This window comes from Mugil cephalus, chromosome 1 (genome assembly GCF_022458985.1).
Source record: "Mugil cephalus isolate CIBA_MC_2020 chromosome 1, CIBA_Mcephalus_1.1, whole genome shotgun sequence".
Taxonomy (NCBI): domain Eukaryota; kingdom Metazoa; phylum Chordata; class Actinopteri; order Mugiliformes; family Mugilidae; genus Mugil; species Mugil cephalus.
This window is the reverse complement of record NC_061770.1, coordinates 46,950,577-46,976,080: the sequence shown is the minus strand read 5'-3', so window position 1 is coordinate 46,976,080 and position 25,504 is coordinate 46,950,577. Positions and strand designations below refer to the sequence as shown.

The window sequence follows — 25,504 nt, the reverse complement described above, 5'->3', positions numbered from 1 at the left end:
AGCTATTGGGGTAACTGGCCCGGCCCCCTTTAGGTCAAATTGGGCTGTATGTGGCCCCTGAACTAAAATGAGATTGACATCCCTGATCTAGTGAATTTGGAGGCCAGGTCAACACCTTGCGCTGTCCTTCATTTTTTTTTGATTTGTTCCTAAACTGTTTTCGTGTATGTGCCTGTGTCAGGCTGCATCCTGCTCAAAGAATGTCATTGCTATGGGGTGGGGGTGCCTGGTCTGGTCTGTTTGGGTGCTACATGGACACGAATGCCAGGTCCAAAAGTAGTGTGTGTATTTTGGGTGTGCCACATACGAAGCTTGAAGTTGGGACAATGTCTCAATCGAGGTCAGTCCAGCAATGCTAACCTCAAAGAAGTCTTCAATGTGGGGATGTGCCGCTGCTGAAATAAAAGGCTTCTGTCACCAAAATGCAAGATTTTTTTTTTTGACCGGATGTATCAGCTTCACCACAATGTAGGACCACAAACACAAACACGAGGATGACAGAAAATACATCAGTGAAAACAGCCAGGATAAAAATCTTATTCCATTTTATTGATAAGATCGTCATTATAAATATCATTACCATTATCATTGTTATTAACTAACTCAATTCACTTTCAATTTTCATCGATGTTAAAAAAAAAAAAAAAAAAAGTGAGCACCATTTGTGTCAAAGTTCATAAATAGGTTTGCTTGTTATTCTGTGCCAACATCTGGGTCATTTTTTTTTTTTGTGTGTGTTTCACAATTCAAAGAAAAACTCCCTGATCTGATCTAATTCACCACACGCTGAATGTAAACTGGGATTCCATCATTGTCACGTTATGCCTCTGTCCAGCAGGACTCCGAGTGACAATGAACAAAAAAAAAAAAAAGCTATTAAAACTTTTCAGAGAGAACAATAATAACAATAATCATACTTATAATAACAACACACTTCCGTAGAAACGTTAATTATTAAAAAAAAAAATTGCACCATATTGCTGGAAACTGTACCTCTTACTGACACGATCGGACAAATATCTCTGCTCAACATTGATGGAATGGGATCGGTAAGAACTGTCATGTGTGAGATAAAACATCACATTTGAAAATATATAGTTTTCCATCTGACTGCTTGCACTGAAGTAAAAAAAAACACAAAAACAAACAATGTGCATGGGATGCAGGTCCGACCATCGACGGGAAGTCAAGCAGCTTCGTGTGAAGTCTGTCTGACGAATCTCACGTGTGCATATGCGAAGTCTGCATCGATCAATACTAACACTGTGCATAAAGGATGTAGAACGATGTGCTGTTACGCAGCTCCTTCAAACCCATCTGGTGATCGTAACGGAAGCACGGCCATCTTTGACTTTTATCAGAAAAGAGAGAATCCTCTGAACCCTAACCCTAAAACAGTGCTCATCTGAGTACCTTACTTTTTTTTTCTACAAAAGCTTCCTTTCATATTAAAAATGAGACACGTTTCTTAAATGGAAGTTATATGGTGTCTAGAAGCAACACTTGTAGGGGACACGTTTTGTACATTTCATGCGTTTTCTCTTAGTTAGAAGAAGAAAAAAAAAGAAAAACACTTTCCGAAGGCACTTGATTTAAAAGGAAAAAAAAATGAGTAAAAACTCCCGACGTAGATGACGAGGTTCTGAGGAAAAGTCAGGCAGAAACGCAGTTTTTCGGAAGTAGAAGCGAATCAGACAGCAGTTCAGCTGGAGTCGTCCAGTTAAAGGGAAGGATATGTGAGAAGGGAGAGGCAGGGAAGCTGTTGATGATGATGATGGTGATGATGACGGTGATGTCTTTGTATATTTCCCTTCTCTATGTGGGACTGCGGGTACGTTCTTAATCTCTGAACACACAACAGTACATGTAAATAGTTAACATACAAATATACATTTCCTGATTTCAGTTTCTGGGGCCTTTCTTGTTTTTTTTTTGGATTTTTTTTCGTGGCACTTACAAACCACTCAAACTTAATGCATCGTCCACCTTCTATTCCACATTTTTCCATTCGCTCCCTCTTGATCTTTCACACCTTCCCCCCTCTCTCCGTTTTCCATCTTCACTCGGGCCCTCGCTCCCTCATCCTCCCTCCTTTCTCTTTCTGTCCCTCTGCGGCAGTCTGTCAGTCACCCCGAGGCCTGGTCTACACCTTGTCCAGCAGGGATCTCTGGCAGTAGAGGAGGCGTCGAGGCGTGCCGTACTTCCTGAAGAACAAAAGGGCTCCCAGAGTGATCACAACCAGGATCAGCAGGAGCAGAGGGATCACCACAGCCACCGGGCCGGCCCCGCCCTCCGCTTCCTCGATGATGATCACCTCCGTCCGGCCCCTCTTGGGCTCCTCGCTCTCGCAGCTCATCCAGTCACGGAGCACGGACTTGGGGTAGCCGGACTCCACCTTCATGTGCTGGTTGTTGAACTTCCAGTACTTGTTGGCTTTGTAGAAATAAGTGTAAGCTGAGGAGAGCGAAGAGAAAGGAGGCAGGAGATGTTAGTCGGGCGTGTCCCGTTTTGGGTGGAGCTTCAAAACGAAAGGTTCTAAACACCAATGATAAAGCTGTGAAGTGTGACTGTTAACTAAGGTGGAGATGTTTTTTGACAAAAACTTGGAATATATGCCCCCAAAATTGTACTCACATCCATCTGCGCTCATGATGGCAGCTTTAACGTTATCCGGGACTCCGCTCCACTGGCTGATGGACTTGGGATACTCGTTGTCCACTCTGCGAGTCTGCTCATTGAAACGGTAGTATCTGCAAATGACGCAAAGGCAGAAAGATAAAGGATGAGATAGCGTCTAAATATTACAGCCGCAGGTGATTCATCAAGTGAGAGTGTTATTCTTAGGAATGTGTGGGTTTGAGGCCATGTGACAACCATTTAAAAGTTCCTTATTTCATGGTGGGGTCTCCTAGAATAGATTTAGATGCTTTAATTATAAAAAAAAAGTGTTATCTCTCTCATACTGTACATTTATGTGACACCTCATTTCAACTGCCGTCTAAAATGCTCAGTTTAAGCTCTCGTCCGTCTCTTTCCTGTCTGATTTTATTTATCAGCAAAACCCCCCCGGACTTAGATCAGACACCTGAGGTGAGATCTACCTCCCACTCAAACCAGCCTTCCTCTTCTGAACATTACACCAATGAGAGAAGATGGGAAATTTTAACCCATGACCTCAGCAGTCCTTCAACACTGCCCACGTATTTACTTTTTCTCAGAAAAATTACGCTGCGTCCGGGATGTGGTCTACGGTTTTAAGATGGTGACCGTGCACTCGCAGTGTCTGTGAAGTGTGGATTCTTGTTGCCGTAACCTTTTGCTCTCTCTCCTACTTTCCCACATTTGTGCTGCGTGTGATTACAGGGACAGGGTATTTAAATAAATACAATAAATGCAATAACAATAAAACAATGTTGCCATGTAAGAGTCAATTCCCATGTCAGTTGACAACCCAATTTGGGTATGATTAGGAGTGTGAGTCAGACGAGAGCTGGTAAGTTTGGTGCAAGGGAAGTTACATGAAAGAAGAGGTAAGGGTTAGGGTTAGGGTTTTCATTTTTTAACACGTTTTAACATCTCAGAAAATGCTGTAACAGAGCAGCAGTAATCCCTGCTAAGAGCATGAACTCACTGAGTGCCTCTGAAGAAGTACGTCTGCCCTGTCGGTGTGTAGAAGAGAGCGGCATCGATCTTGTCTTTGGGGAGGCCGGTTCCCAAGTCTTTAAGGCTCTTTGGAGAATCCTTGTCCATGGTAGACTCACTGAAGACCCAGTACCTGTCTCCTGCAGACGAAGACGAACGTAATGGGAGACAGAGAAGCAGACGGATCAGACATGAAAGGGAGAAGGGATGCAGACGTCTCGGGTCTGGTTTCTGTCCGATCCCAGACGACGGCACGTACCTTTGAAGAAGACAAATTTCCCGTCATGTCTCTCGTAGGCGGCGTTGATGTTTGAAGGCAGGCCCTTCCAGAAGTGGCTAATGGCCATCGGGTAGCCTGGCAAAACCTTGTTGTTGCGCAAACGCCAAAACCACTTGTCCTGTGAACACACACAGAAGGACAAAGTGGTGTATTTGTCTCAAATTGGTCTATTAGGTACATACAACCCAGAGTAAGTTGTAATCCTTTGTGTTTTCTGTTAACAAAGTACCCTTTATGGAAGACCGTTTGGATGTCTCCTGTACCTTAAATACAAACTTCTCCCCTCTGAGGATAGCGATGGTGTCATAGTGTCCCTCACAGATGTCTGGACCATGTTCTGGCTTGTCAGGTTTGGGTGGCTTCGTCGGGTTACGGGGAGGAGGGGGCGCACCAGACTTTGTTCCTGTGGTGACAGAACAGGAACAGGAACAGAAAGACACAACAAATGACCTAATTGCGGCAGTTTGGAAATTAGGACACAGTCGCATTGTTGGATTCATTGCAGTAGATGATTATTTCAGGCTTTGCTCCTAAACTCTCTTAAAGGTGATCGCTCTTCACAGAAGCTTGAAACCTGACAAGCCTTGTAATGTTAACAAATATCCAGCTCTTCTGGTAAAACCACCCACCATAAATTGCCTGGATGCCGTTGCGGTCATCTTCAGGGAGCTGGAAGTTTTCGGTGTCAAACCACTGATAGAAGGGGGCCATGATGGCTGAGGGGTCGTTGGAGTGCTCCAGACCCAGAGCATGACCCAGCTCATGGACGGCTACCAGGAAAACATCATTACCTTCCAAGAGAAAAAGAGAAAGTTACAAATGAGGAGTGAAGTTAGGCTTTGGTCTATAGACACCTCATTAAAATGCAGGGTTCTGAATCATCTTGTCTGCTTTCTCTTACCTCCCTGGTCGGCGGTCCCAGTGGTCCAAGGTTCGGCGAGGTCAAAGTGCGTGTCTCCGCCGATGCCGTTACCCGGGAAGTAAGCATGAGCCAGGAAGCCACCCTCGCCGTCAAACGGCGTGCTGTCACCGTGGAAACCATCCGCGAAGGACAGCATGATGTCCGCGTACTTGTCCACCTTGCCTTTGATCTGGCTGAAGGGGATCTCTCTGAAGGTGAGCGGGATGACGCTCTCCCACACCTTGAAGGCCTTTCGGATGGCGTCAAACGTGGCTCGTTCGCCGACTTTAGGGGTGTAGTTCTCGATGCTGTGGTGGAGAACAGAGAGACGGGGCAATTAAAAGCAGGAAGGACAGGGCAGACTCATAGAGAAGCGACAACGTGAGTACAACTTTGCTTGTATATCATATGTCACAAGTCACTGTTTTATGAGCCCTAAATTCCGTATTGTGTGTCCATATTTTGAGAATAAATTGAAAACCACACAGTTCGACAGCGTTGGTGCACTCAGAGAGTTTTACTGACCTGAAGGTCACTTCTGACTTCTCCCACTTCAGTCCCTGTATTGCGTATCTCTTCCTCCTCAGGTTTGTTTTCACCACGGGGCCGAACTTGTCCGGGACTCCACACCGCGGCCGCGTCATCGCTCTGGCAAAAACAAAATCGACTCGTTATCCCGCTGCTCCGAGGGACACGTCTCAACACCAATTTAAAGTCACTCACTCTAACGTGTTGGTGTCTATGGAGCCGGTGACAGTCAGTCCATAAAACCTCTGCATGGCTGATATCGCTGTTTCGATGGACTTCGGTGAGCGGATGGCCTGGGCTCTGACGTCACCTGGAGGCAGGTATCCATACTGCTGCAGCCAAGCCTGAGAGAGACATGACAAGAAGGTATAGGAGGTTTATTTAGATGCTGATAAAGACCTTGTTTTGGTGGAATGGCAGACCATGGACTAAACTGGAGCCAGATAACTCCACCTGAGACAGATTATTACAAACTAAAAACTACATGACACTGTTACCCTTCATGTAACAGAAGGTCTATGTTGTAGACAAACAACTCACCAGATAGGGTCAATCATTTGTGAAAAAGGGAAACTTGTCTACCTGTCAAAGCAATTTCTTCAGAGGGTGTATTTTAGTAAACTATAAACTGTACTTTTTTTCATCCAAATACTGAAGGAGCAAATCAAAATCTCAATGCAACACTGATGCTTGTCACTGATGCTGCACTTTGCATACATATTACAGGGGGACAGGGGACTGTGTTTCCATAAAGTGTATCGTGCTATTTTCTGTTTTACTTTCTCTCTGAGTTTCTAGGTCACTTTTAGTCAGACGTGGCAAACACAACAGAAAAACCACCTGAATACATCACAAACATCTTAGTCAACAGTAAGAAAGAATTGGCCACTTGTATGAACCTGCGTGTGTTTGTCTTCTGCCGGGCATCTTTCGGAGCTTGTCTCGACCTGCTTCGCTGAGCTCAGATGAACAACACAGATTGAACGATGGAAGAGGGAGACAAAGAGTGTTTTGCATTAACCCCCCTCCCACAGCAGCCAGCACACACTGAGGTAACGCAGCAGGCTGACTTTACTGTCTTCTCTTCACTTGGCTGCGGCATTATCCCGTTTATGAACTCTTAAAAAACACCACCAGATCCTCGAAATGTGCCCTCCATTTACGTCGAGCTCGGCACGGGAAACTTTGTTGTGGGGTCATAAGGAAGCATGAGAGAGGAACTGAAAGCCAAATAAAACACACAATAGGCATAACACTGATGTCATTTTAGTCACGATGACCGACAACGCTGTCTAGACAATCGCGGCCAAAGACAACTGGCAGTTATGAGGCTGGAAAAAGAAACATTTTCAGCAACATTTGGGCTCCTCAAAGCTCGAGTCCAAGCTCTCCCCGACACCGTCTGTGTCAGGCCTCCTCCTCTCGGCCCGTCTGTCCTTATGTCAACCAAAACCACCACTATTTATCTTAACACATGAAAGGCCTGCCTTTTCTTTCCACTGCCTGCTGTTGGTGGTCTCACACTGCACTAGGAATAGTTGGAATAAGGAATAGTTCGGCCTTTTGGTTTGGAGAAGAGACCTTTATTGGTTGCTTGCTGAGTGCTAGAGGAGTGCTTTGAAGACAGTTAGCTTAGCATGAAGACTGGAAACAGATGGAACCACCTAGCCTGGCTTTCTTTTTCCTAATGTTAGTCTTACTGTAAGGTCTTTCTTGATATATTGTTCTGTTTAATCGGCACAAACAAAGCATGTGGTTTCATAGGGTTTAAGTGTGACTAACCGTAATGTTGCACAAAGTAAGCTAAGAGATGGTGATGGAGATGATTCATTAGCGCAAAACAGAGAGCAGACCGTGTTTACCTATTATATGCTAAGCTATTTATCTATTAAGTGTCACATTTGTCTCTCAGTCTTCTTCTCCGAGGATTAAACGCATCTTTGAGTGCATGTTTCCAATTATGTACCCGCACAAACAGGGCTAAGACACGGTTTTATCTCCACCGCAAATTAAATCGGTGGAATTACCCCGAATTCCTCCGTTAGCGTCATCTTAACCTCAGATATCTCTCTGGTTCCACCGCACGCGCTGGTTTTCTCTTCAAGCCTTCCCCCAGCGAGCGAAGGGCACAGCGCGGGGAGGGATGGAAATGGAACGACTGGGCAGGCCATATTCAGGCTTGTGCACACACAGCTACTGTTAACATGTGGCGGGCAGAGAGGCCAGAGAACAAGGTTCACTTATGACGACCTGCAGAGAGGCAGCTTATTATCCCTCTTCTCTCTGCATCTGCATATCCAGTCTGACAAGGTCTTCCCTGGATTATTTAAGCATCTAGTAAATTGTATTTATCCCCGGACTCTCTCAGAGTCAATCTGCCTCTAACATCGACCAAATTTACTCTCGCTGCCTCTCCGCTGACTGCTGCTAGTGTGTCCTGTGGCTCCAGTGTGGTGGCCCGTCTGCTTCTATAAAAACACTCCCCCACACCGTCAAGCCCTCCACTCCTCTCCTCTCGTCCCACACCGCTCCACACACCACCACCACCATCTCCGGTCAGGACGCCAGGTATCCCAGCATGCACCCCTCCTCCCTGGAACTCCCAGCAGCCACCATCAAAGCTTCTATTTATTGAGACTCGTACATGGCTGGTATTGTTGGCCTGGGAGCAGCGATTTAGCTCGCTACACGGCTATGTGTGGTCAAAGGGCTGGCTCCTGGTTTGGTAAACACACCGCTGGGTTTGTGCAGTGACGTGTGGTCTAAGTGTATAATGCACAGAAACACAACCAGTGTGACGCCGAGTCGAGGCCTTTTGGGTGAAGCTGTGAGATGTATACATGGAATCTGTGACCCTGCTATGACCCTACTGTAGCATATACAGCTGAAAGAGTTTTGACCTTTGATAATTAACATGTATTTTAAGCAAACAACAGCTCTGGATCCTTGTGTGTGTTTAATTTAATCCAATTATTGTGCCCTGCACAACTTTTGATGAATCGGACATGTCAGTCTACATACTGATATATGAAAGAGAAAGGTGATGTGGTGCATATTGTTGCCTGGAATCTTTCCACTTTTATATTTAGCTTTCTGTGCATGCCGGATTTCTACGCTGCAATACAACCACATCCCAAATTCAATACAAGCCGCAACTTCTGGTGCAGAAAAATTCAGCCAACGTGAAAGTGCAGTTCCTCAAATGGCCACTTGAGGGTGGATAAAAAAAAAAAACGAGTCAATCCCCATAAACCTCATTGTAAATGTTTTACAGCAGAAATAAACATGTTTACAGCCTGGTACAAAAGAAACTGTTGGTCTCTATAGCTACTGTAATGTACGATTTAGGATATTTTTTTCCGTGACTCACTTGTTATAAACAAGAACCTTAAAGTTATGCATAGTTACGGGTGTGGCTTCTTTGAGTGACCGGTTGGTGCCCTCGCCAGCCGTCTGCTTAGGTGTCACTGGCCGATCTCAACTATTCTTAAACTCATTTGTTAATCTTCACCCGCAGTCAGGGGATATGGCTGAACTAAAGAATATGCTAACACTGGATTTTAACAGAGATGCCCACTTCAAGACAAGGCATCAAGAGAAGGGCCAGTTGCAACCCTGCGACAATGGAGCCACGCAGCACCGATGCTATGTCTCAATGCGCCCGCGGTCAACCGTAACGGGTCGCCACACAATGTGACTCACATTCTCATGAGATTGAGCCGTGCTCCAGGATGCACAATGAAAACAAAACCACAAGTTCCTCCGAAGGTTATAAAAAGAATGGAAAATAAAATATGTGGACATCGTTCATAGCTCTTGCGGTACGAAACAAACCTATGAAGGCAATTTTCACCGGAAGGAAAACGACCTAAATAAAATCATCATTCGGGGCTTTGTTTGACTTAATGCAAAGCCTAAGAAAAGAAACTGAGAATAACAAGGAGACGAAAGCCAGTGAATCTGTGTGCAGAGGTGGATAAGCATATTTAGATAAAGACCGATAGAGAGATACTTTATTTATCTAGTGGGAAATCCGGTGTACACATTTAACCATGTATACACGTTAGTGCTGCGATATTAAACAATGACACGGCCCATCTTTTTGTGCGTAGGAGTGGTGCCAAAAACACTAAAAAGCTCCCAGATTGCGAAGAGGAATGAGTCGACACTTTATTTTTCTCCTCTCAACAGGAACGAGGGAGGACAAAGAGACAGCAGAGGCTGATCTAAAGCGCAGGGTTACATTAGAGTGGGAGAGGTAAAGACATTAGAAGAGTGGGCAGAGAGAAAGAGAGCGCGAGTATGGCTGAATTCAGATTTAAGCGACTGAGTCAGTTGTTCCTCTCGCTCCGTGCCAACGGAAAAAGCAGAGAAGAGTGGCCGAATATCACTTCATTTCTTGGCGTCTCTGACCCAGTTAGCGCTCAGCGAGATTTTTACATTTCTTCCTGGTCAAACAGGTCAAATAATATGATCAGTGGGTGGTTTTTATCAGCTTATAATTACATGTCATTATACTGATGCCTGCCAACACAATACTAATGAACTATAAATACCTTAAGAATAATATTTACTGCGCTGTAGGACTTTAATTTGTGTTTATGCACAACTTTAAGGGACTTAACTTGAACGTATCTTATATGCCTCTCCTCAGCCACATTTCAGAGGGAATATATTCTGCCTTTAATGCATTTTACAGCCGCCGTTAATAGTTGGCAGACGCATGAACTTTCCTACAGTATTTAGGAATTGGTTCTACCTCAACCCGTTGCAGCGTTAAGATGTTGGGCACAACTTTGTAAATACTTATTACTGTTAGCAGAAATAACTATTGTGTTGCCAGTGTCTGAAAACACAATTTAGGTGCTTGATTTTAGTTTACACACACTGTGTTTCTTAAGCACATATTTCAAATTAAACTATAATAATTTATTTAACTTTATGACATAAGAAGTCTTTTCTAAGGGCCCCCCATCATTCATTTGTCATTTCAATGAATTAAAACCAGTGCAGGGTTTTGAAAATTGCACTGAAGTACAGTACTTGTAAATGTACTCGTTTTTTTTCTAGGTGGCCTGCCAAGTCATTAAACTCAGCACAGTTTCAGCACATCTGGCCTTCAGCTGAGCAGCACTGAGACCAAAAGCATTAAGAATGTGAGATTTATCAAAATTGTGGCAAAGTGCATCTATTTTGGGGCAAAGTCTTGCCGTTCCACGCTCTGCGCCGACATCATGGCGGGGCTTCCCTTTGATGTCGTCTGTTGCACCAAGGTGGAGCCTTTCCCTCGAAGATAGGCCTCCGCTCTCTCTCTTGATCTCCACCAGTTTCTCATTAGGGCCGATCCAGCTGATTGTTTTGACATCTCTTAAGTGACAGCCGCAGCCTGTCGGAGCAGCGTGCTCCAGCTATTGAGCAAGGCTGCGCTTTGATGCTACATCAACGGCAACTCCAGTCAAGATAAAGGCAACCGAAGCCAGATGTGTTTTGACCAGATCTGGGATCACGAGACATGTGTCTCCAGATGGAAATGGGAAATCTCAGACGTTTTCTCAGCCAGATATGGAGAGATCCTGTTTAAGAACCTGTTGTTTTCATTGCTGCCCACTTCCTCTCCTCGCAGGGTCCAACTAAGCATTTTTATAATTCGAGAAAGGTTAGACGAGGCAAAAAAAAAAAAAAAAAAAAAATGAATGAAAGCAGATGCTGGAAGGTGCAGTGGTACTCAGCAGAAGTCTTGTTTCTCTCTTGGTGGGGCTTCTCTTTTTTGGATTAAGTGGCTTTAGCTGGTCTGAGTGAAGTCAGACAGGGATGTTTGCATCTTGAGCAACACTGATAAACCACAAAATTCCTCTGACTTCATTTTCCCTTCGTGAGTTATGCTCTCTCGAGCGTCCCAACCCCCCAAGAGCGACTTCAGCTCCTTCAATTAAACAATTCTCCCAGTGGGTTCTTGTTTTGCCTTTGCATCTCCTATCGCTGCCGTTCCAGTTTAGTCTACTTTCTCCACGCACAGACACAAGTCTATCTTTTGATCACAGGCTTCATGGAAGTGATGCAACCCCTTGACCCATAATTAGAGCTTATCCTCTTTCTACATCCAGGCTGACTGTTGAGCCTGATAGCATCACGGTGAAGGTAGAACTGTGAACAGTCTGTATCAGCAGATGAGACTTTCCATCTCGCTGTGGATTAAAAGTGATGCAATGCCGCCGGGATGTTAGACATATTCTCCTGCAGCTGCTAAAGCTGACGCGGCGGTAAACAGTCATGTTTTCTCACTTTGTTTACAGACATTCATCACTGTGTCGGTGCGTCCGCCGCAGGAGGGCGGCCTCTCATAAACTGTCTGACTCTTTGAGTTGTCCACCTCGTCTGACTCACATGCCAGAGACTTGTGGTCAGTGACTAAGGTCCTCCTTCGTGCAGCCTGCCGTGTGCACCCAGACCTACAAACACAGACTCCTCTAAATCGTAATTAAAGCCTCCCACCGCCCCCACCGGCACCATCTTTGTTTTAGATAATGGACTTCTTGGTCTGTGATTCAAATTCCTGTGGCATCTGGTTATTAGCAGGTCACCCAGTCTTTTGCGGAGGTCTGGCCTGTTAAAGATGTTGTTCTGAAGTGCAACTTTTTAAGATGACGGGCCACCAGTTAGAGAAGAATCTGAATTTTTCTCCCCGAGACCGGAGGCGCCCAGTCTGATTGCACCTAATCATTTGCAAAGCTGCACGAGACCTGATGACAGAATGGGCTGTTGAGACGTGAGTTAAGCTGCACTTAAGTGTCTCCAATGCTGGCATTTCACGTCCTGACACCTGAGACCCACAGCCTCCCAGGTGTCCAGCTTGTTGTGAGTGCGGACCAGCTTCCTGGCCTGTTGTCTGTGCAGTCTGCACAGGCAGATGAAAACCATTAAACCCCCTCCCCCTTAGTACCACCACCGCAACCCCATTTTTTTTTCTTAGAACAAAGCAGCTCAGCTGAGGTTTCAACAAAGTGCACTGCATGGCTCTATCTCCCCTTCTTCCTTCTCAAGTTACAAACGTCCAGGCGCATTGTTATCTGGATGAAAAATCAGTTTCAAGAAGGGGAAATAAACAAGAAGGGGACGTAGTTTTACAGCTTTTCTGGGCAAGAATGACAAAGAATACTACATTTCAGAGAGATTATTCAAACAGAATAGAAACTGCAGATATCCCACAGGAGTAAAGAAGAAGAAATTGTCGTGAACACGCTGTAGCTTGCATACCCAAATACGCTCTAATCCCTGTATATGTGAATATGCACCGATTCGACTTTAGTATGTCCCTTTTTTCCATGTAACTTACCTCGGCTTTTAGCACATTTCCCGTGACGGAGGTGACCCCAAAGCAGCAGAGAGCGCAGGCCAGCGAGAGGAGCTGAGGCAGCATTCTGGTGTCTGCAAAAGTACCTTCCCGAAAAGTTGACAAAAGTAACTATTTCTCTCTACTAAAAAAAAAAAATTAAAAAAAAATCCGCCCTCGCCAACAAAGAATACGAGGGAATAAATAAAACGGTCGATGCTACTCCGCTATTTTGTTTTGCTTTTTTCTAAAACGTGGCAGAAAACTTATCCACATGGACACTTTGTGCGCACCGGAAAACTCTCGTGCGCAAAGGCGACTCCACTGGAGTCAGAGCCGAACTGAAAACAAGGAAGAAAACACTCACACACACACACACACACACAAAAAACACAAGGCAGCTGCTGACAAATGCTCAGCAGTTGTAAACTAAAGCCTCATAGTTTGGCCTCCACTTCTTCTTCGGTAGGATTGTCTCTTAGCGCGTGTGGACGTGGTCAAGAGAGAGAGAGAGGGAGAGAGAGAGAGAGAGAGAGAGAGATGGGTCCTCCTCCAGATGTGCAGACGTCATCTTCCTCACGGTTCAATGACTGTATCGTAGTGTTTGTCATTTAGTATAGACTATTTATTTGGAAATACAATAGAAAAAAAATCTATTTAAAGTATCGTAGTTCATACGATACTCGCGAAGGGGTTGTGTATTTATAGGCCTATTATTAATATACCCTAGATTATATAAATAAGAATATTATCACTGAGGCCATTTTAAGGGTCCGTTTAGGTCTACTGTTCAATGATGCATCAGCTTTCACAAACTTTATCTGAAACGTAGCGCATCTTTGAAACTGTGGACTGAAAAGTGCAACGTTTCCTATTGAAATGTAATGGATTAGGCGAAAAATCTAAATAATTTAATATTTTACAGTACAGTATGATAGGACTGCAGCTGGGGGAATTTAACCATGGTAGTATTGTATATACATGTAAGTTACAGGTTTAAGTTGCACATTCACAATACCTAAATTAAACTTAAAATCTATTTAGGTGGACCCTCTGTTCTTTGATGACTATGGTTACATATCACATCAAGTCAAGTCAACTTTATTGTCTATTCTGACATGTGCAACACAACACAGGATTGAAATTAGGGATTGAAACAGGTTTAACTGCATCTTAGAAAATGGTTGGAAACCATCGCATTCCTTATGAAAGAAGCAATGTGTATTTTTCTGTGATTGTTTGTTTGATTTTTAGACACAAGGGTGAAGAAGTCAATTTAATTAAATGGTTCACAGCAGTACTCAAAAAACTGTTCAATCCAGCTGCACTATAATTGGGCTTTCAACTGTGAGTCTGTGATTCCGTTCATTTTTTATGCACCTGCACTGTACTAAACAGTTGTTCTCATGGTGGTTTTTATGATGTTGTTATTATATCTTTCCTTGCCAAAATTTGGTCAGACAATTTAAATATCTGTCTATCTAAAATATCTATCTATTTAAGTAAAACCCACAGGCATTTTATTGAATATAATTGATCAGGAAACAACTCAAACAATGTCAAAGTGCAGGGAAATTTTGACACTTTAAAGTATTAGTACAACCAATAAAACTATTTGCAGCAATGTAACTTTGACATTAAAACTTTTGCTGCGTCGTGAACACTTTGACAGATGAGACTTTTGCAAAAAGTGCAAGACAGTTCAACATGCGGCACAAGAGATTAGATAGATAGATAGATAGATAGATAGATAGATAGATAGATAGATAGATAGATAGATAGATAGATAGATAGATAGATAGATAGATGTTGTAAAGTATCCAGTAATATAAAACAATAATATTAGAGATAATACTTTATTGATGCCTGTTGAGGAAATTCAAAAGTTACATCTGAACAAGTCAAGAAAAACCAGTGACCAGAAAGAAATTAAATAGGACACAGAGAGCAAGCAGCAACGACATTAAATGGACATAAAACATTAAACACAACAGTCAAAACAAATAAATAAAAAAATACAGTACACAAAGTGATAATAAATGTAAGTAGGATACATATGGGCTCAGTGAGGTCAGAGCTGTGGCCGTTGTACAGTCTGATGGCAGTGGGCACAAAAGAGCATCTGAAGCGTTCAGGTCTGCACCACAGTGGGATGATCCTCTGGCTGAACGAGCTGCCCATCAGCCACAGCTCGCCGTGCAGATGGTGAGAGAGTTTGTCCCATCTTGGCCTCAAACTTCTCCTTAAAGCTGTTCCTGGCTTCTCTCAGTTCTCTCTTCGGCTCCCTTTGAACAGCCCTGAGCTCCTCACGATCTTTGGCCACGCAGACTCACTTCTTCCTGTTAAGAGGGCCTTTAATGTCTTTGTTTGTCCATGGCTTGTTATTGGGAAAACAATGGACCTTTTTTTGTTGGGACCATGTTGTCCTCACAGAGTTTTATGCAGTCCATTATGCAGTGAGAGAGAATCTCAGTGTCATCTCTGAAGTCTCTGTGTCTCTACACCATATGTTTACAGTCCTGGTGATTGATTGATGGAGGAGCACCCATTTTTATGAATTAACAGTCACTGGATATTTGTATCAGCCGGCACTGACACCTTGTGTTGAAATACGCACACTTCACCCTTTAGACTTCAACTAATCCACAGCTGCCTCTTATATAAATAGGTTTATTTGCTTTAATACGCACATTTCTTAGAAGCCGTGGTTTTATTTTAAATGTTTGATTTAACAATAAAGTTTAAAGGTTTATTAATGTGGACAAACTGTTTAACAGCACAACAAGCGCCGCCCATTCTGTCACGAGCTCAAACACACGGAAGTAGCAGAGAACTTGTCAACAAGAAAGGCCGACTGACATGGTAACGTACTCGACTCATTTCCTTTTAATAAGGACATTAGTAGCGCTCCCAACCAACATGTTGTGATGTATTAGGGTACTTAAGTCTTTTGTGTAGTGCTGCGAACGATTTCATTGTGGTGTCGCGGAGTATAAAAGGCGACTAACCGAAGAGAAGTGGGGATGTTAGCGCTAGCATGTAGCTCGCTAGTAAGCTAGCACTGAGAGCTGCTGTGACCGAAGAAGCAGCTGCTTCAAACCGAAACTATAGCTTCGCCTTATCTCGGGATACGATCCAAACGCGCAGGGAACAAAATGTGACATTAGTCGATCAGAACTCGACGTCGACGTTGTTTTAATTCACTGGGGGGGGGAACAGGAGAACTTTGAAAATAATTCGTTTGACGAGTGTTTCCACTCGGAAATGGGAGCGTTTCGGGCGTCATTGTTGAGAAGATTATCGGAAGGAAATCGCTGTGTGTGTGCGTGAACTCAGAGAGATCAAAATAACCTCTACGTTTAAAGTGCCTGCGCAATATGCCTGCGTAACAGTCTCATTCTTACACATCGTAATAGTGGATTATTACAAGGTAAATAATGGATAATAATGTACTTAGGCAGATACAGTGCTTTAGTTTTCTCATCTCTATTTGTGTAGAATGTCTAAAGTAAAACCACTTTTTACGTGACCAGAATTGGACTGATTCACTCCACATCTTACATTTACGAAATGGATCAAATTGTCATTTAATTGTCCAGCAACCAAGTCTGACGCACCTCTTGTTCATTTTCTTTCACTTTCAGATGAAGTCTTCCTGAATGTAACCGCAAAATGGCATTTCTTCTCTGACATTTTTAAACATTTTTTTTTAATTACTTTTCTGAGTCTTCGCATAAAGAAATTAACATTTCAGTTGAGCTTCACCACGATGACAGTCAGTTACATCTATGTCCTGCTACTTGTCTCCGTAATAGGTGAGTTGGTTCCCGTTGACAGTCAACGTATCTGTCTACGCTTCCTGCTTTAAACGTGTATCAGCCAGTGGCCATGTTTGCACTTTACATGTCATACAGCTTTTAGGATCTGTAAACCACCTCGACTGACTCGTTCTGTTTTTAATTACAGCATGCAGCCGCTTCCAGCATGCTCTCTGCGCTGGTAAGGAGACAAACTTGTTCGTCAGTGCATTGTCTCGTCAGGAAAGGGTTTCTGTTGTTACATAGACATGCTTAATATTTGACTGTACTTTCAGCGTTGAAAGATTTGTCTGTACTTGTATAAAATTAGGATTTAATAAAAAAATATTTCGACTAATGTGTCACACTTTTCACCCTTCAGCGCTGAGTTTTAAAAGTAGGAACCCTTTAAACTTAATAACAATCTTTTCTCTCTGTGTGTCTCTTTCTCAGCCCGCTGTGGGCATTCCCCTGAGGTCTTGGACACTAAAGTGGGAGAGATCAGGAGCTCTGCTTACCACAGCTGGTCGTACCGCTTTGGCTCTACCTACGACTGCTGGGTCATCAAGGGTTCGGAAGAAGAGCCCATCGTGCTCAGGTACAGATGCTGAGCAGATTCAAAATGCCAGATGCTCAAGATAGTGTTTTTTTTAGTTTTCCGGGAAGTGAAATGATTTGCCACCAATATTTGCTGTAAATGACGTAACCTGGAGTAACTATAGACTTGTAAATATTTGTAGACCAGTTGTGTAATACATTGATTGTTTTCTCTGTATTGAAAATAGTAGAGTACTTGAATTTGTCTGACTTCTGTGGTTGGTGTTTAATCTTACGGGCCTTTCAGAAGTTTCACAATATGTATGAAATCCTAATTACGTTACACACAATTTTAAGGGCTGTCAATCAATAAAAATATGTAATTGAGATTAATGACATGATCACATTGAATATGTGACTAATTTTTCAAGTTTAAATAGTCTTATCAACACAGAAGCAGCCATTCGTGCTTGTTTTATGCAAATGTAGTTTATTATTATCGCAGCAATCGAACACAATGACAAATACTGTCTAGAATATTCTACAAAAATAGCCTCAAAGTTGCTGCTCACTCCGAAATATGCTTGATCTGAGTAGCAAACAATCCAGCCATTATGTAGAGGGCTCTCTGGATCAGCTGTGTGAGAATCGGTATACTCCGTCATTAACTTTGTTCTTGTTTAGAAAACCCTCTGGCTGGACTTTGTACCTGAACTTGTAATTCAGAAGAGCGTTTCTTCATCCATTTCTGCTAAAGAAAGCTTGTTTATCCTCGTCACCCAGATCATTACTCCTGAATATCTTTCTGATCTCCCAAACAATGGGTCTGACTGAGGGTCAAATAATTTTCATTTTATTTGTTGCTTTCAAGAAATGCGCATTAACAGGTTATTATGAGGTTAGATTTGACAGCCCAAATAATATTTTTAATCTTGTTTTTTTTTTCCAGATAAAATATGGTCAGTTTTCCTCAGTTGAGAGTTTATGAATAAAATAATGAGACAGCATTGTTGGTTTGTTAGTTAAATAGAAACGTTTGGTATCTACTGTCTATTTTTCACCCTTAACGAAGTTTGTCTCTTCTTCCTTTTTTTTTTTTTCCTCAGCTTTTCGCAGTTTTCCGTACGGTGCAGGAAGGAATGGTTATCTATAAAATCGTCAATCGGCGGGGAGCCGGTTGTCCTTTGTGGTTCCACTTTGCCACAGCCTTTGGAATTCAAGGGGGGAAACATAACAGTGATGCACCACTTCCTCCCACATCTGTTCCCGGTGTCATCGTTTCTGTTGAGCTACTCCAGAGGTATGGTGGTGTGACATCAGCTTTAACAATGGTGTCTACGTGGTTTGTGCTTCTAAATGATGTCGTCTTCTGCTCATTCCCCTCCAGACTCGGGCGAATGCCCGGAGACATCTTTTAAATGCCTCAGCGGTCGGTGCATTCCCCTCTCCTGGCAGTGTAACGGCCAGGTGGAGTGTCTCGATGAAGGAGCTGGCCTCGGAACTGATGAGCTCGGCTGTGATGAAGAAGTGGACAACGCAGAGGTTAACGCCGCGGCGTTTACAGAGAGGAACCACGTTTGGGACTTAGACAGACGTAAAGTCACAGACAACGTCATGGATAAACAAGCCGAGCGGTATAACGACGGTGATACCTGGGGTCTGGACCAAAAGCAGACTCGCACTCATAAGGACCCTGCTGTGACACCCACTCCCATCGACTGGCCTTGCGGGGGGCGTCTTCAGACCTTTTATGGGACGTTCTCCCCTCCAGCCAGTCAGGGTCCTCCCCTGTACTGTGTCTGGACTCTTGACCCTCAGGACCCAAGGCCGCTGAGGTTGGACCTGCAGCAGCTGGTCCTGGGACCTGGGGATAGAATTACAGTCTATAACCGAGAGCAAGGCGGCGGAGAAATTATTAAAATTGTAAGTCGACTTTGCAGAGTCCACGCGATTATATCTCTCTCATTTCAAAACGAGTTAAACCTAATTCCTTTTAACACGACGTTCCCTTTCTGCAGATCACCAGCTCCTCCAACTACAACTCCATCCAGGTGGAGTCCCACACCGGCGTGCTGTCGCTGGCGTACGAGAAACGCGCTGGCTCGGAAGGGGGCGGCTTCAATGCCACGTTTCACGTCGGAAACTACTGCCCTCCTTGGGAGGGCCGGTGCGGGGGAGCGTCGGGGGGCTGCTACACGCAGCAGCAGCGCTGCGACGGGAAGTGGGACTGTCCCGAGACGGGAAAGGACGAGGAGGGGTGCAGGGGCTGCAGCCAGAACCAGTTCGCCTGCGGGATGATGGCGCCGAAAGTGGAGGGGTCCGGCCACTTCGCCGGCCGGCCGGTGTGTTACCCAGTGACGGAGAGGTGCAACTATCAGCTGTACTGTGCCGACGGCAGCGACGAGAGGGACTGCACCGTGTGTCAGCCCGGGACCTTTCACTGTGACAGTGACAGGTGAGCGTGCGCGCGTTTCTCTTAAGTGTTTTCCGACGGGTTTTTTAGCCAGAGAGAGGCTCTTAGGGACCTTGAAGTCACGCGCGTGCTGAAAATGAGATTCAGAGGGAACAGCAGCTGGTCAAACAGTCTGTCCTGCCTCAGCACGGATAAGCTTTACTGGACACTCAATTGTCAGTTCATTAGGTACGTGAGCGAAAATGAATGCGTTCGAATGTAACAGACTGCATCAAATCTTATCTTCATGAAGGCTGTGGTATTCAATGTTTGATTTAACGATGTTTTCAATTTAGAGGCCGTTTACTACTGTTAAACTATAATGTGTTCGAGCGACTTGTTCATATTTCGACCACCACATTTTAGTCAGTGAGGTAGGCTAGAAAACAGAAACACTTCTGTGTTTTTATCGATAACGTTTAAAAGCGCCACAAACATCTTCCTTTAAGATGATTATTTAGCCTGATACTGTTTCCACATTAAGTGAATATTAGAACGGCCACGAGGGGAGATTTGCGTCCTGATCTCCTCTGTGTCTTTACAATATACGTCTTAAAAATCATTGTAGTTGTTGTTGGGACACTGGGCTGTTTGGTTGCTATGTTGAGTGTTTTGTCGCAGGACTTGTGTTGCAACCATGATCGGGTGATCGGTGATGTATTACGTAAGGGTGTGTTTTATTATTGAGTGCGTGTGAGTCAGAGGGCGTGTGACCACCTGAGAGATTCAGTGGAGGTTTTTTTGAGCTTCATGGTGCTAGAGGTGTGCGTTTGATTGGTTTGTGTTATTTATTTCTTTATTTAGCTTTTATTTAACCAGGTTTGTCCCACAGAGGGCAAAGATGATATTTACAAGAGAGACTGACAAAGAGTTGCAGCAGCCTAATTTCAGCAGTAAAAAACATAGAGTTGCATAACAAAGAAAAGCTCATTTAAAACATGTGCACACAGACAAACTGGATCCAACAGATTTCACTGTCTTTTTAAAGTCGTTCAGGGACGTTTGAGATTAGACTAGTTAGATTAGATTAGTTGTTCCCTGTATCAGAAAACCTAAAAGCTAGCATGTGTTAGCATGTTAGCTAGTGACCTTAAAGGTTCTTTTAGAGTGCTGCGGGACCTAGACACACGGAGCCTACGCTGGTGCGAGTCATTTCTACTTGTGCGCCTGTTGGTCGCTCTGTAACGAGCCAGACTTTCTGGGGAGGTGAGTAGGGGCGTGTGTAGGTATCTGCTTTCACGCTGTAGCCTCCTTTTATTTTAATACACAAAGGAGCACCCAGTCTCGACCTGCTCTTGATGCTTATTGTTGGTAGATCAATGTTCTTACTATCTGAAGTAAGAGATTCTCATTATAATCGATTTAAGCCTCCACATAACATAAAAATCTATTTACTGGTGCGCAGGCTGTTCCTGCATAAGCAAACAAAGTGCTCAATCCATAATGGCCTTTTAACTGAGTCTATTACTGCAACAGTTTCTCAGTTTTTATCAGGAGTCGTGATGCCAGCGGCTCTGGACGCGCTCTCCTGTGAAACTTGGTCTCTGTCTCACGTCGCTCCCGTGCGTTCTGACGACAAACGGCGCCGTTGTTCCCTCTGCAGGTGCGTGTTCGAGAGCTGGCGCTGCGACGGCCAGGTGGACTGTAAAGACGGCACCGACGAGCTCAACTGCACCGTCATCCTGCCCCGCAAGGTCATCACCGCGGCGACGGTGGGCAGCCTGGTCTGCGGACTGCTGCTGGTCATCGCCATGGGCTGCACCTGCAAACTGTACTCGCTCAGGACCAGGGAGTACAGGTAACGGCTGCCGTGCTTCTTGTTACATCTTCATTTGTCTTCCAGACATTTGTAGCGTGATAGTAGTAGAAGTTTCTTGTGTCCTCATAAAAAGGGTGATGTCTGAGCCACGTTTTGCATGTTTTACTTTCTCTACTACTTATGGTATCCTCCCTAACGGTGCAGAAATTTGTCTCAGCCGGTGAATCATGTTGCTTCTAACATGAATATCATCATGTTAACGTTATGTTTGTTTATATTTTCTGGCAGCATGTTTGCTCCAATCAGCCGCCAGGAGGCCGAGCTCATCCAGCAGCAGGCTCCTCCCTCCTACGGTCAGCTGATAGCGCAGGGCATCATCCCTCCAGTGGAGGACTTCCCCACGGAAAATCCCAACGAGGTAAGAAAGAAGAGAGGCTGTATGACACATACACATCTACTAGTATTCAATCAGTCGACCGTCTCATGATCCTAATTTATATCCTTGAGGTGTTGGTCGTTGTACAGCAACTAGTGAGGTGCATTTTTAGGATTTTCTAAATTTTGTTGATGTGAGGCAGTGGAGGCGGAGGGACTGAGTGTAGAAAACAAAACTTGCTTCGTCGGTGTCTTGTGACAACAGAACTTAGTAGGCCGACTGGTTTGGAAACTAAAAAAAAAGTTCTCTTCCTCCTCGCCAGACCTCCTCCCTCTCCCTGAGGGGAATCCTCCAGCTCCTCCGCCAGGATGCCGCCAGCTCCCCGCATCGCAGGCGCAGGCCCAGGTTCATCCGCCGCGCCGTCCGCCGCATGAGGAGGTGGGGCCTCATCCCCAGGCCCCCCTCCCGGCCGACCCAGACCTCGAGCTCCGGGCAGCAGTCGGACGCCGCTCCCTCCGGTCAGGAGGCGGCCCGCTCCGCCACCACCGGCTCGTCGTCGGCCGTGGAGGCGGTCAACCAGCCGGTGCCCCAGAAACTCGGCCTCTTGGCTCAGTCGGAGCACCAGCACCAGCACCAGGAAGCCCTGCTGCCGCTGCCCCCGCCGCCCGTCGCCTCCCCTCCTCCGCCCCCGTACGCTCCCCCGGCTCCGGCCCCGGCCGCTCCCCACACTCCTCCGGTCGCGGTCCCGCCGAGTAGCCCCTCTCTGGCTTCCATCTTGCACACGTTAGGCCTGAGCATCTCCCTCTTCAGAGGCTCGCCCTCCTCCTCCTCCTCCTCCTCGTCCTCCTCCACCAACTCCATGCCCCTCTCCGCCTCTCCGTCTTTCTCCTCGTCTTCCTCCGACGACGAGGTGCTGCTCATCCCCCTGTCTGAAGACACCACTTCAGAGGACGACGTGCCCATGCTCACCTGAACGACTTCCTCCCTCGCCCAGTACCCACCCCCACCCCCACCCCCACCCCCACCCCTCTCCTCTATCGCCTCTACTCACCGATAATAACTGAAACCCAGTCTTTCCACGTTAGTTCGAACTCAAGCACAGGAGTGGCCCGCGACGAGACTCGTCCTCTCCGTGCAAGTCTGGTGCCTTTTGCAATTGCTTTGAGTTGGATTTGTTGACATATGGAATCAAGTATTTGACCTTCTTCTTCTTCTTTTATTTTTTTTTTCTTTTAAAAGACCTCCTTAGCAAGGTGTAGATGAAAGGGTGTTGTATGTCGGAGACAAAGCGTAGGTGAGTATTGAGTGTGCACTTAATTAACGCTGGGCTGCACATCGAAGGTAAACTTTTGCACAGAAGAATCTTCCCTATCCAGACACTGAGGCCGGCTTCTGTCAGGCTGAATGATCAGAGTTCTTAAAATGGAAACTATTATGTTTGTATGACTGCAACTGTGTGAATGCAATTGCATCTTAGTCTTACATGGACAGTGGAGTGCGGCTCTAGATGTGGGTCGCTCCATATACTTCTGCCACTTGCATCTAATCTCATATCACATATGTATATTAAAAAAAAAAACAAGAAATCATTTCCCCTGTTGAAGTGCCTTTTAAGGAGACGGCTTGAGGAGACTGAGATAATTCCTGAACACACACTGCACACAGAAACCCACAGAGGCTCACGTTTTCCTCACGTCACAGCACGAACGCGGGGAGGGGAAAAAAAAAATGCATGTGTTATCTGCGAGCTGGCAATAATAACGACCTCCCCCCGAGCCCCCGACTTCTTCAGTGCACATTGATCGCAACGTAACACGTGGCGTGCGCAAGTAAGACACGGGTGTATCCTTCCCAAGTGAATGAATGTAAAAGCAAATGTGTCAAAAGACAATCTCTTCGGTGCCTGATTATGTGTTTGCGTGGGTGTAGTGTGTGCAGAGAGATGAGGCGCCCCGGGCGATGAAAAGGGGGGGGCCCCCAAAGTCACAAAACCAACCTCAATTCCTGACGGGACTTAATCACAATCTGTCACGTTTTAAAACAACACACTCGTCGTGTGCCATTTGTATTATTATTATTGTACATTTTACGGTGTTTCATTTGAGCTGCATATCTCTTTCTTTTTTTTTTTTTCCCCCTCTTAAGTTGTTCTGTTTGCTTTGTTGAATGTATTAGAGTCGGTGTGGACTAGCCAGATGTTTTAAATTTGCAATGTAATGAGGTAAACGAGAGAGAAAGTGATTTTACGAGTCAATTTCACTGTATATAAGTAAAAATGTGGCTGAGATTAAACGATTTGCACTTTTAGGGTGTTGTGCATTGTGTTTGTTTTTTTCGGGGGGGGGGGGTCGTGAAGTGTTTGAGTGGCACCTGACACCTCGGTGACAGGAGTCCCTGCATTGTGCTCTGTATTCAAACATCCCGTGGAAATTCACCGGTGAGAGGTAGCCGGTGCTCTTGGTTTTTTCTGGAAGGACGACAGAAGATCTGATCTCTGCTCTGGTGTGGAGGATGAAAAACAGATGCAGAGGAAGATGAAGCTGTCGACCTGCGTGGATGGACTTGATGTGGCAGTTCCCTACAAGGTAATTAAGCGTTAGCAGACGACCCTGTGACAATGTCTGATTAACCTTGTTTTTCCCTGCTCGGATTACATTTACATTTAATTTACACCCGAACTATAACTACTTTAGTAAACTCTGCATGTTGTTCACCATTTTGACTATTTCATGATGTCCCCATCAAAATGTGAGGTGTTTCTCTTTATTTCTTGCCTATATCCACCGTCACCTGTACCCCAGTAGCTAGCCCAGGAATGCCAGAACATTTTCTGTATTTATAACATTTTATATACACTCACCGGCCACTTTATTAGGTACACCTTGCTAGTAAAAGGTTGGACGCCCCTTATCCTTCAGAACTGCCTTAATTCTTCGTGACATACTTTCAACAAGGTGCTGGAAACATTCGTCAGAGATTTTGGTCCATATTGTGACACAGTTGCTGCAGATTTGGATGGATCCATGCTTTCATGTTGTTTACAGCAAATTCTGACCCTGCCATCTGAAAGTGGCAGCAGGAATCGAGACGCGTCAGACCAGCCGATCTTCTGTCGTCCAGTGTTGTTGAGCCTGTGTGAACTGTAGTCTCAGTTTCCTGTTCTTAGCTGACAGGTGTGGCCCCCGGTGTGGTCTGAGTCGCTGTTGCCTTTCTTTCATCTCCAACCAGTCTGCCCATTCTCCTCAGACCTCTCACATCAACAAGGCATTTTTTGTCCACACAACTGAAGCTCACTGGATATTTTCTCTTTTTCAGACCGTTCTCTGTAAACCCTAGAGATGGTTGTGTGAAAATCCCAGTAGATCAGCAGTTTGTGAAATACTCAGACCAGCCCGTCTGGTACCAACAACCATACCACGTTCAAAGTCACTTAAATCCTCTTTCTCCCTCATTCTTATGCTCAGTTTGAACTTCCGCAAGTTGTCTTGATCACCTCTACGTGAATAAATGCACTGAACTGCAGTCATGAGATATTTCTGAAATTTTACTTTGAACATGTTGAAAGGTGTTTTGTGAATGAGCTGTAACTCTCATAAAGTCCCATCTTGCGATATCCCACAGCTCTCATCACGCAAGACTTCACTTTGAGGAAGATGGGTTTCAAATGAACTGGTCACATGACTCCCTGCGTCATCTCTGCTGACGGGGAATTGGGCAAAAAAGTGTTTCCGTGGCACATTTGCTATAAACTTCTACTTTTACTACTTATATATTGATTCGTCTTTCCATTACCCATTTTTTTATTTCAATATTTACGTTTTATGCGTTTCTAGGGGTAATGGAAACGCAGCTTTTGGCTCGAGTGGGTGGTGCTCACACAGTTATAAGTGACTGCCCTTTTT

The 25,504-nt window shown here is 44.8% G+C and overlaps 2 protein-coding genes across 4 annotated transcripts; one reads left to right on the top strand and one right to left on the bottom strand.

The window, feature by feature from the left end:
* Nucleotides 1-528: 528 nt before the first annotated feature.
* mmp14a (matrix metallopeptidase 14a (membrane-inserted)) lies at nt 529-13,171 on the bottom strand. The gene is made up of 10 exons (XM_047608315.1): nt 12,685-13,171; nt 5,547-5,695; nt 5,349-5,471; nt 4,824-5,131; nt 4,552-4,713; nt 4,186-4,325; nt 3,902-4,040; nt 3,632-3,782; nt 2,635-2,750; nt 529-2,454 (listed from the first exon to the last, which is right to left on the bottom strand). The coding sequence occupies exons 1-10, from the start codon at nt 12,766-12,768 to the stop codon at nt 2,144-2,146; spliced, it is 1,683 nt and encodes a 560-aa protein (XP_047464271.1). The 5' UTR covers nt 12,769-13,171; the 3' UTR covers nt 529-2,143.
* Nucleotides 13,172-15,438: 2,267 nt separating this feature from the next.
* Nucleotides 15,439-23,909, top strand: lrp10 (low density lipoprotein receptor-related protein 10). 3 transcript variants are annotated; one of them, XM_047602388.1, is made up of 10 exons: nt 15,439-15,543; nt 16,326-16,496; nt 16,648-16,680; nt 16,932-17,076; nt 18,122-18,315; nt 18,403-18,938; nt 19,034-19,470; nt 21,071-21,265; nt 21,515-21,644; nt 21,925-23,909. In XM_047602388.1, the coding sequence occupies exons 2-10, from the start codon at nt 16,451-16,453 to the stop codon at nt 22,573-22,575; spliced, it is 2,367 nt and encodes a 788-aa protein (XP_047458344.1). In that variant the 5' UTR covers nt 15,439-15,543; nt 16,326-16,450; the 3' UTR covers nt 22,576-23,909. The 3 variants fall into 3 exon arrangements, with proteins under 3 accessions (XP_047458344.1, XP_047458361.1, XP_047458354.1); XM_047602398.1 differs by lacking the exon at nt 15,439-15,543 and adding an exon at nt 15,592-16,111; XM_047602405.1 differs by lacking the exon at nt 16,648-16,680.
* The last annotated feature ends 1,595 nt before the right edge of the window (nt 23,910-25,504 follow it).

Bases quoted from the DNA above. Each gene is read 5' to 3' on its own strand.
- mmp14a (XM_047608315.1), bottom strand. From the start codon at position 12,768: ATGCTGCCTCAGCTCCTCTCGCTGGCCTGCGCTCTCTGCTGCTTTGGG. The intron at 5,472-5,546 runs GTGAGTGACTTT...TGTTTTTGCCAG, and splicing joins ATAGACACCAACACGTTAGA to AGCGATGACGCGGCCGCGGT. The intron at 3,783-3,901 runs GTACGTGCCGTC...CTTCGTCTGCAG, and splicing joins GAAATTTGTCTTCTTCAAAG to GAGACAGGTACTGGGTCTTC.
- lrp10 (XM_047602388.1), top strand. From the start codon at position 16,451: ATGACAGTCAGTTACATCTATGTCCTGCTACTTGTCTCCGTAATAG. The intron at 17,077-18,121 runs GTACAGATGCTG...TTTTTTCCTCAG, and splicing joins GAAGAGCCCATCGTGCTCAG to CTTTTCGCAGTTTTCCGTAC. The intron at 18,939-19,033 runs GTAAGTCGACTT...CCCTTTCTGCAG, and splicing joins GCGGAGAAATTATTAAAATT to ATCACCAGCTCCTCCAACTA.